This window comes from Passer domesticus, chromosome 1, assembly GCF_036417665.1.
Source record: "Passer domesticus isolate bPasDom1 chromosome 1, bPasDom1.hap1, whole genome shotgun sequence".
NCBI classification, from domain to species: domain Eukaryota; kingdom Metazoa; phylum Chordata; class Aves; order Passeriformes; family Passeridae; genus Passer; species Passer domesticus.
Genome location: NC_087474.1, coordinates 17,615,792 through 17,627,810, shown reverse-complemented (window position 1 = coordinate 17,627,810; position 12,019 = coordinate 17,615,792). Strand labels below are relative to the sequence as shown.

At 35.9% G+C, this 12,019-nt stretch overlaps 1 protein-coding gene across 1 annotated transcript in view; it reads right to left on the bottom strand.

Annotated features, from left to right (window-relative positions):
• DNAJC1 (DnaJ heat shock protein family (Hsp40) member C1) overlaps positions 1-12,019 on the bottom strand; it is a 108,095-nt gene that overhangs the window by 38,242 nt on the left and 57,834 nt on the right. Inside the window, exon 8 of the mRNA XM_064408416.1 lies at positions 3,819-3,985. Coding sequence (XP_064264486.1) covers positions 3,819-3,985 — 167 coding nt within the window. The remainder of the gene's footprint in view (positions 1-3,818; positions 3,986-12,019) is intronic.

Here is a 12,019-nt window from a genome sequence, read left to right as displayed (position 1 = left end):
ATCATTTTCTATCCATACATCTGGTCCAGCTGGAAGGGATCAGGCACTTCTTTCTCCACCTTTATCTCCTCTTTACAGAGCAAGGAAATATCAAAAGGTCAAAAGTATTCACCAGTCATTGAGACAGAACTTGGAACTCTATCTTCATAGATGAATGAGTGAAATAATGATATGAAATGGAGATTCCAGTGGAGAGGATGAGGAATTTGTAAACCAAAAGGAATTATAATCCTGGTCCCACTGAAGACAATGATAAATCTCCCAATGATTTCTTAAGGGCCAAGATTTTCATGCAACAACAATATTCTTCACATAAGTAATGAACTCTCATGAAAACAACATGTGTTACAAATCACATAAAATCAAATCAGAACAAAGTATGAGGGAAATCCCACTGAGAGAAATGATTCATCAATAGCATGATTCCAAAAACAGTGAAGACATATATTCTTGCATGAATATTTGCAGAAACGACTGAACAAGATCAGATGTAACAAAATATGTCCTCTAAGAAGTTCCTTTTCTTTCTTCCAGCTCCACATAATAGGTTGCTCAACAGGGAAGTAAAGTGTTAAATGATTACTAAGTAGTAGCTTAACAACATATTCAGGCTACAAAACACTACATCCCAAAGGAAGTCCATTCCCTCTAAATTTTACCTTAATTACTAATAAGCATACATAGAACAAGTTTTCCTGTCACCTTTTAGTAAGACACAGGAGAAAAAAAATCAGAAACTTGAGCTAAATAAATTAAGATCTCAACAACCTGTGAGATCTTGCAGATCTTCTTTTCAGAAACAGAGCATCAACATCCAGTGACAAAACAAAAATAATCTTAGAAATAAACTTTTTCTTTGCTTGTTTTGCTTTGAAGAGTTTTGTTGATCAGCATGAGAAGAAGCTTTTAGCAATTCCTCCCAGGTTCTTAGTCATTTGCAGTTTGCATGAACAGTATTGGCAGCACTATATGAATATGCAACTTAGTCCTAGGTAAGTATATGATTTCCTATATAGCAAAAAAAAACCCCCTCTCTAGAGTCCCATTACTGCATTTCCATGCTCTCAAATACAACTGAGTCAGCTCAATTTCCAACAGATCGAGTTCAAAAAGAGGATAGATGCAAAGGTTTCATAAATGATATAGGTAACATGCTCTTGGTATGTGCCTCCATCTACGTGTGTTCCCAAATCTGAATTTAAGCATCCTGGCTGCAAAGCAAATTGAGTATTTCTTTCTCTCTGAATTTATGAAAGATAGTAAGTCATAATAAATTATTATAATTTTACCTAAAACAAAACTGGAATGGACTGGAAAAGCATTGTATCCCATTATTTCCACACAGCCGCCCTTTTCTGTTATCTAAAATTCCAATTATTTAACCTTCCCTCATAAATATGGTTTTCTAAATTTATTTTTACTGTTGACCTAGTCTTTCTGTTAAAAAAGTAAAATTACTTAAAAAAGTAAAATTAAAACTATACAAAAAAGTTACTAAAGGTGGATGGATCACTGCTACACAGAAATACAGAAAAATTATCTCTCTTTTCTGCAATACTGATACTACCTATCTCCCAACAGCTTGCTTTCTTTTATTATTTTATTTAATTTTTGGTTCTAACTAAAGAGTAACAACATGGCAAGACTAGCTCCTTATGGACATAAGCTCAGCGTATTCTGAAATTTGGGCAGAAGAATAACTTTTTAATGCTATAAGCATGTCTTCATCCAGCTATGTAACCTTATGAAAAAAAAAAGGGAAAACATTCCTCTGTCTCCTTCCCTTGGTAGATCATTTTACAATGCTTAAGAAGGAAGCTCTTCTCTACAGCCTATTCTTTATCTACTTCAATACTTAAATCTTATGGAAGCAGTAATCAAAAAGAATAAATCACAAGGAAAAAAAGAACTCAAAGTATTCAAAAAGAATAAATCAAACTAAGAACTGAACATAATCTAATCTTTCTATCAAATTAGGCACTTTGCACAGTACAGCATTTCCAAAACACTAGTTCATGGATTATAGGCACCTCTAAAGTACAAATATCAACAGTTGATGAGCAATATTAAATTACTGTAATTGTCTACACTTGGGATGCCAATAGCAGGGAAAACAACTCCACTTCTTACTCCTGGAAGGATGACAAAGCAATGTACTACTTTATCAAGCTACTTTGATGTTGTCTGGTACATAGCCCACAACCCTGAGCTACCACAGAAGACAAAGGAAAAAAGAAGCTAAGAGGCTTCCCTATGAGTGAAGAATGACAATCCCTAGAAAAGATCTGATAGCAAAATGATTTATGACAGAGTAACTTTTTCCTAAAGCAAGCAGAACTGAGAGGTGGACATTACACACCACTTGGTTTCACATCTGTGCTAGAGGCAGAAAAGGGATGCTGACCCAGTTCACATCCATGATGTGATGAACAATATGTATTTCTAAAATGGAAAATGTGTCAAGTGACAGGTAGGAACAATTCACTTGTGGTACAATCATTTTCTCAGTGAGCTTATTACAAATCATATGACACAGCCCTTCTCCTATTAGATACAAATGGCTCCTATAGGCTTCTGGAGCCAGTGACATACATTCTCCATTTCTTTTTGCAGTTCATAAATCTGTTTTCCTCCACAACTGTATTAAATGTTGATGTTGTATTGTGATAACATATTAGCTGTCAAGCAAAGGAAGCAGAACTCATCACAGTCTGTTCAGGTCAAACACTTTACCTAGACAGCATACCTACATGCTGCCTGGTTGTCCCTAAAATGTTAACCCTTTTTGTAACAGAATTATTTTTAAAAGACACTAATTTATCAAAGCAGTAAGATGCAATACTGAACATCCAGATGAAAGTGTAGAAAACCAAGTCAGTTCTGTTGAAGACATCTGGAAGGACCAGTTCTCCTAGCAGTGTCTCTGAAGACAACTTCTATATATTTTTTGAGGAGGTATAAATTTATAGATGGAATAGGCCCAGTCTTATTAAATTTCTGCATTTTCATGGAAATTCAAAGACAGACTCAGTTTCTGTCAGAGGGGAAGATGAGTTTGGGGATCTAGATGATCAAGCATGCAACCAACCCAACTTCGCTTCAAACACACCCTTCTCACCTGTTTTCCAAGGAAGGCAGATTTTCAAGACAGCAGACTAATTTACAATGTTCATTCTCAGTTCCAACGTGAAGATTATACATTTTCAAACTAGTATGATTCATAAAATTTACCAGATCACAATTATACTAACTGCCACTAAGAACCCTTATCTCTGAGTAGAAAGAACCTTAACAATAGGCCTAAACTGAATTGTTGGAACTGTTCCATGCATCAGATAAAATGCACAAAGTATGTAATCAGTTCTACAATCACAAGACAATATATCTGCATACTACAAAGAGAAGGTTTCCTCTTTTTCCTTCGCTTTATTTTAACAGAGAAAAATTTATTCTTGCAAGCAAAATGTTATTAACTGCAATTAAGAGAAAGAACCAAGCCTCATACAACTTGACAGCATTATGTTCTACTAATTTCTAGTGAACAAGAATAGTATTTATATTAGAAACCATAGAGAGCTTTCATATGGCTTAATCAACGACATCTTATTATAACAACATTTCCAGTATCATTACACAAATTACACTGAACATTAATATAATTCTTTCTGCTATATCTCTGTCAGACAATTAATATGTCCTTACACTTTAATGGTATATGAATATGGTGGTGATATACACACAATATTCTGTTTTCCTGAGAGGCAAGTAAATGAATCAACATTTAAAATATATAACAACATGAAAGATTTTGGATCTACCTTCTTTTTCTGGGTTCTGTTCCTGCCTCCCAACCAATCATCCATCTGCTCCTCAATCTCTTCAATTGAAGCTCCATGATCATAAGATGGTATATACACATTTGATTCCAGGGCTGTGTATACAGGGAATTCCAATTTTGGTTTCTTGACTTTAGGCTTCTTCTCTTCTATACAAAAGTAAAAAAGAAGAAAAAGTAATGCTACTAGTACTGCAGGCATGCATAATTCAGGAGGAGGTTTAGCTCCCCATCTCTTAATCCTATCTTAAAATTTCCACAGAGGAAGTGCCTTTAATTTCTTTGTTAAAAAGAGAATCAGACTTTTGCATAATAATTTTCTTTTTATTAGAAGTAAATAGCAATGCACCCACTTAGCTCCTCATCCATCTGAACTATTCTGGAAAGGGCCAGTTGAGTTAGCTCTTGTTACTGCTACACCACTTGGCAAAGAAGATTAGTACAGGCAAAAGCACAGGAGCTGTTAAAAGATTCTGAAGTCCAGCCAGATTCAGAGAAATTTGCAATGGCAGAAAGGTGAATTTTAGACAATTCTGTACTACTTTATGGTCAGCTATGCTAAGTAGAAGCTTCTGAGCCAAGAGATGGCTTTTCTATTGTCAGATTTCTCCAACCACAAACAGCTCTGTTCTAGCACTTACACATTTAGGAAGATTTAGATGTTGGACCTCATTTCTAACACTGATTACTGTTTTCTGCTCTCTCTGCCCTTCAGACGGTATTAAATGGGAGCAGCAAACTCATAGGAAAGAAAGGAAGGAAGAATCACAATACCTGAACTTCAGCATCTAAAAATGCCTCCACTGTATAAGACGATCTCAAAGGTAAGATTTAAAATGGACAATTGACAGAACTTTAGAAAAAACAAAATGAGGAGCAGAAAGACTCTTGAACACCCAGAAAGCATCCAGAAACCTCAGGTGTGCCCAGTGGCACTCTTCTGGCTTTTCCTCTTGCTGTAGTCACAATGACTAAATGTTCCTAAACTGAAAGAGCTGATCTAATACTCCACTGCAACCAAGAAGTTCTACACTCGACTCCACCTTTTCACTCTCCACTGCATATCTTTGTGGTCCTCCCTCTCCTGTTGTTTCTACAAGCACACAATCACTCAAACTACTTCAATTTACTAAGCAAGTGGAAAACTGTTCTTAATACTCAAACAAATAGGAAAAAATTCAAGTCATTTAAAGGTGGTGAGCAAGGAAAAGAAGAACCACACTTGTCTGATCAGCTTACCTGCCTTTGCAATCATGCCCTAATTCTTAAGAGAAGAAAAATCTGATTTTTATGGAACCTCTAAAAAATTCCTAAAGAGGACAGAGGACAGTTCCCTACAGACTCTGAAAGAGAATTTATTTTCCTAATGGTATTTGTGCAGAAACAGCACAGCGAAAAGACTCCACAGATTTGACAAACCCTAGGAACTGAGTACTTAAGAAAGCAATAAAGGGATGGAGAACTGTTCCAAGTCCAAAATGAACAGAAAAGCCACACAGATCTTGAAAGTTAACAGGATGACAAATGAGCTTTTAAATTTTTCACTGTTCAGAGTTTCACTTTACGTTGTTCAGAGACCTGTTTTTACAAAGAATCTTTAACTTTACCTGTCAAATTTCAATAAATGAAATATTAAGTTAAAATTTGGATGTGGATTTCTTTTAGTATCCTTCTGTAGGGATGTGTAGAAAATACAATGAAATGACAGATACTCCTGAAAATTAAGTGAAAATTTGAAAGTGTAATACCACATTTGTCTCACTATGCAGACATTAGTAAAGACAACACAGGGTTTTGTTAATTTCAAAAGGTAAATTTTATAATCAAATCACATATATTAAATATTATCTCATTTTACTCCAAAATTGCCACATATAACAGCTTCTAGAATCTGTTAAGATTTGTACAGATAAGTAACAATAGCTTTACCAGCTCTTCATTGCAAACACTGATACCAGCAAAAACATTTTAGGAAGTTAATTTCAATGACAATTTTCACCACCTTATTTCAATCCCTTGGAATAATCAAGCACACTCTGTGTGTGTTCACTTGGAATTACTTAACAGTGGAGACACCCCGTAACAGCTGTTTTTTTCTGAATCCTGCACCCCATCAGCTACTGCTTATTTATTTTTCCCATCAAAATATGCGAATAGTTAAAGCCTGAATGCTTCTAACCAACAATTAAAAATGAAAAGCATGGCCTGGAATAGGTCATCTAGGCTCTTGCTGTAGTTTTGGAAGTAAATCTGCAACTATTTCCAGGGGACACTGCGCTCCACTTTAAAATGAGGTATCAAAGACAGTATTTAGGCTTTCTTCAGGCAGTTAAGTGACAGAGGAAGACCTAACATTGATAAGACACCCTGCTGTTTGCTGACTATCAAAGGAATGAGAAATCCCACCTAGAGAAGATGGCTGTACAACCTCAAACAAGCACTCAACCAGAATTAAAAAAACCTTATCTCTACTGTCTCCCATGTGTATACAAAAAGATGAAGGAGTTTAGCATACCTCTTGATACCACAATGGCTGTCAAATTGAATTTAAAAAAAAAATAAAATAAAAAAAAATTGAAGTCGCAGCACCTTTGACATAGGGCTCCCAATAACCTACCAAGAACAGTTTCACCTCAGAATTTTCAAAGCCACTTTTTAGAACAGGGAAGCACATAAAAGCAGTTTAATGGTAATATCTTAAAGTATTTTAGAGCAATTTCAGAAGTTATGTTTACTGCTATGAAGCCTCAAATTAAGGCAGCCAAGCAATGGTGCTCTTTCAGGTGAATATTGAGAAAGCAAAATAGACCACTGGAATTATTTCCCCCAAACAACAGAAGTCCACAGGAGATAATCAAGAAGAAAACCTCCCTCCCTCATGTTATCTTTTCACTATCAAGAATTCAATTGGCAGCCTAAAAGACAACTCTGACCTGACCAGGCACTTTGAGCTGAAGAGAATATGGATCAGGTTTTCCAAATACTGGATGATACCTAGACAGCTGAATCCTGTATCTGCTAAGGCTTGACAGACAGCCAGGAAGTTGGGGCAGCTGCCCAGCACCATGACCTAAAGTAAGGATGTGTTTGATCATGCTGACAGTAGTGACAACTACAGCTGTGATTCAGAGTTTTGAAACACAATTTCCTTTAATATTTTCTAGTGGTGCTGGTTCAGGCCATCTACTGTAAAAGAACAGATTTTTAAAAGGCACTTTTCTCCTCCAGTCTCAAATATTGTTTTAATATTGTTATACAAACCTAACTGCAGGAAAAGCATACAGAAGAGATTTCCTAGGTTCCTCTCAGTTCTGCAACAGCGAGCTCAGTATCTGCTGGAGACCCAGTCAGACCACAGTGCCCCATGTGGACACCAATACCCAGCAAACCTTCACAATAACCAGAGTTACTGGCACTCATACAACTAAACACAGGGGAGAGAAAACAATCTTGGTAAAACAGAGCCTGACTACAACAGGGTAAACTAAAAGCTTACTCTCATTACTATTTTCTGGGAAGATAATGTACTTTAATTGCTAAACTACAGTGTAGTAACTTTTTTAGCCTATTAAATAGAATTAAGAAAACAAATGGAATTTGGTTTTTGTGCATATGGAACTCAAGATCATAAGCACAATGGAAACTGTTTGATATCTACCAATCCAAAGTCAAACGATCAGTATTTTACATGACTCATAACTTTTAGAGAGTTCTAGTCTTTAGCAGAAGGAATTTTGTTTTATCACTTCCTGAATTCATATTGCAAAACCCCTAATTTTCTACAAGTATTTTCCACCTTTAGAACTATCAAGTTCTTTATCAGAAGAATAAAATTGAATGTGTATTTAACAACTTAAGAATTAAAAAAGGAGCGATGCAGTTATATCCCCTATGTTTGAACAGCATATAAACACACCTATCACTGGAATACCCAGACATTACAGATAACAATAGCTAACTCCCCTAAAGTACAAAATTTTGTGTTTCTAAACACCTCCAATACTATTCTTCAACTGGTTCTACATTTTACTAGTTTATGGTGCCATGATCTGAGTTTTGAAGTCTAATGAATTATTTGCACATAATTAGACACTTGCTCATTAGTTCTTTCACCTTGTTACTACATTAATTTTATCATTGGCAAAATTAATAGTATCTAGCTAATGGTTATTTGCTTTAAGATATATCATGCATTAAGATACTGTCAGATAAGGAATCTGCTAGACTAGCCATGTAATAAAACAGTGAAGCTTTTTCCATAACAAGTATCAGAGGTCCTGCATTTTGAAATTTTCAGAAAAAAATCATATTGATTTTACACGTTAGCTGGTCTAAACATAAAAAACTCAGAGAATTTTCCACCAAAAAAGCACAACTGCTTCATAGAGGAAGAAATAAAACCAAAACTAAGCACTGAACTTCTGCAAAGAAATTTTGACATATAAAGTTATAGTTCTCTCTCTGCAAGGCTTCTAAGCTCTAAGCATGAGAAAAGTCACAGAAAATACAGTCAAAAAAAGACAGTGATATCTTGAAAATCAAAGGGACAAATTGCCTGATATCTCGTTCATTAGTAAGCAAGAAATATGACCACACAAAAAGGTAGACAGCAAACATCTTTTGGGCAAATATACTGCAGTAAGATCTCTTTTTTCAACACAGTTCACTTACCTATGTAACTATGAAAGACTACCAAAGCATTTGTAGCATTAAAATTTTGTTGAAAACATGACAAGAGAAAAATTCACTTACACATACAGTAACAGAGTCAGACAGAACACAAAGAACCCAGAAATCTGGAAAAAAAATTGTACTAAGGTTTGGACAGTCTATTGAGAAAATGGAGCAAATTATGTTCAACATCAATGAAAATATGGGGCAAACACACATATGCTTAAAAAAAGGTACACATTTCAATACTCAAAGTCAATGGGATTATATGAATATATCAAGAATTAGAGACAGATATATACATCTTCTGTACTGGGACATGCCAGCTAGTTTATTTTTGAGCAAACTGACTAAAGACATGCTCAAGGATGAATGTACCCCCAGCTACAAAAAACTTCTCACAAACTACAGCTTTTGATGACTTTCATATTTTTTTCGGACTATCTACCCTTCCCAAGACTTCCAATTCCCCCAAAATACAAAAGGTTTAGAAACAAGGCTTCAATATTTGAGCATTAATTTCCCTTCCAACAAACACATAATGAAGCATGCATGCCTCTCTCAAATGAGCCTCATGCACTGCATTTTTGTGGAATATTTTCCATAAAGTCTACAGCAAGTTTTGTGAGGAGAGGTATCATACAAGCCTAGTTGAAACAACTGGGAAAAATACACAAGCTTGAAAGTTCAAAATTCTTTCAGCAGGCCTGCCAAAACAATCAGTGAAATGGATGATACATAGTTTGCCATAATTAGGCTTCAGAGGTAACAATTAAGTGATCAGAACATTCACACCCACACCAACCAAAAAAGCGTGCATTGCATAAATTAATTTTCTCTGAACCTGCCTGTCAGCAAATCATTACTGAGCAGCCATATCAACACAGCATTTTGGCAGAGATTAATACTAAACACAATTACCCAATATATTTATCAATTATTTGGAAGGAAAGTAACCTTCAGCAGAGTGCTAGATTCTATAAATTTATTCCAAATGGTTTGCAGTGAAGAGGAAAGCACAAGAAGGAGGAGGAACATGGACTGGCTGGTAGTCTGGGACCAATCAAATCAAAAGTGCCTTTGAAAATTACACAGTTAATGCCTTTATGCCACATCTGCACTTAGAAGGGACCTCGGGCAAGGAACCTTTGATATCGGGGCTTGCAGTTACAGTGGACAAGCAATCCAAAATGAGCTATCAGAGCAACTGGAACTAATGTAACCTATGATTCTGCAATAACCACGATTCTGCAATAACCACGAAGAAACATGATTTTATAATCAGAAGATAACAAACTTTAGAACATTATGTACAAACCCAGGGCCCAATACTTCTAAATACATTGCAAAACTAAAGTGAGTACAGAAGATCCACAGAAATTAAGGGATCAAGAAAGGATTTGTGTTAAGAAAACGTGCAGATAAATAAAATTTTTTTTAGGCACAGACATGCTAATAATGAACAACTGAAAGCCAAACCTGGAGAAATTCATACTGAAATTAGGATATAACTACACAATAGCAAAATTAATTATCTGAACAAACCATGAAGAACAGAAGGCATCTCCAGACTGATCAATGCTGTATGTTGAGTAATAAGGAGGTGCAAAGCTGAAGTGCACCACTGGTACAAGTCAAGTAGGACAAGTCAGGAGAATCAGTATTTTCCACTGATTTTCACCTGTAAGAGTCTGAAATAAACCCACTGTACTAAATGACCTAATGATGTCTCCTATCCCTAGGTTTCATGAAACAATAAAAAAACCTATGCAAGCAGCATGCTGTATTCCAAGCAGTCAGGAAAGGACGACCAACCAAGCCTAACCAAATGTGATCAAATGCTTTAAAGGTTTCACTACAGCTCTGGATGTTTGGTGGCAGGCACTTGGGTAAGAGTGCTGTAAGACCCTGTGTGAGACAAACATCACATCACAAAAGCCTGACACAGAAAGGCAGCTCATCAAGCAGCCACAGGGCTCGTAATTTTATACTTCAGTTAAAGTTTGAAAGATGGGGGTAAGGAAAAAGCAGAAAATCCCACATACTATTCAACATGGTTTATAACTAGAAACAGAACAATTTCCTGCCACAGATTGTTCCAGATGCCTTGTACATCATGGCAAGAATTCTGGATTTAAAATGCAAATATATTTCCTAACTGGGATGCCAGTGAAGAGTTCACCTGCAATACTTAGCAGGCAACCTTTTTTTAAAACTACATATTTTAAAAATAAATTTAAGTTTTCATACTGAATGTCAGGGAAAACAACCTTAGAAGAACAGGAAGTAAGAGAACTGCCAAGGCTAAGTATAAAGAAAGAAAAATAGATGTGTTTCCCCCAAAATGGATATCATTGAAAGAAGTACTCCACGCAAAAACAGCTTGAGAGCTGCTAGAATTTGTCCTGATAGCTACTCAAACCTTGCCATTTAACTTTAAAAACTGAGTGATCTGTCCTGATTGTAGGCCTATGTCATCTCAGTTTAATAATGCCCATTCAGTGCAGCTAACACCTAGTGTACTTTGCATCACATGACTACGAGGAACAGGGCTATGCACTGGGAAAGAACCATTCCCTGATGTAGGGATCACACACATGACATGACAGAAGAGGGAGAAGTTGGAAGAAAGTTTATTAATCAAAGCACTCCCATTTAAAAATAAAACTTTGTGTTCTTACATCTAAATGTCAAAAACGCATCAGAAAATGTAACGCAAACTTTTTCTACTTTTGTGCCTAAAATACACAGCTCTCTGTAATTCCTACAAAAACCTACTTCCTAGAAAGCTAAGATTGTATTATAAGTTGCTCTATTTTTGTAAGGCAAAGTTGCTATATTTTATAAAGGTGGCAATGCCAGTTTTGGATGGATTGATAAGAAACACTGCAAAAGTGCCAGAAAAATAAATCAAAAATGCATAATATTAACTTACCAAGAAATTAAGAACCAAAAATAGAACTTTATTGACATCTCAATACTGTCCTCTCTTTCCTGTTCAGCAAACTACATTTTCCTCCTTCAGTACCTTACTCTGGTTTTAGTTCAAGCTGCCCACAGAATAGTGCACAGTTTCAGCAGGAAAGCAGAGAGACAAGCGGGCAAACTAGCAATCAGGGCATGAAAAAAACAAGCACTGTAAAACAGCTATTGCTAATCAGCATGAGATATATGTTTACTCAATTAAATAGAACCTTTATTATGACCTCGCATCCCAGAAATAGTGTCTAAAATTAAGAAGAATGGGGGCAAACAAAATGCACATTTGGTGATTTACAACCTTTCTATGCTAATTGTGATGTGACAATGCAGAGCAACATAATGAAATAAGCAAATTTAGCAGATGCTTTGCATGCAAGCTTCAGTTAAAAATGATAGAATTTATTTTTTTGCCTACGGTAACACGGATGCATCTCTTGTTTCTCTCTTGGGAGTCTTACTTATTAGAAAAAAAGGTAACAGACAGCTCATTCTGCTGCCCAGCTATAGAACTGCTATTGGCTGAGCAAACAA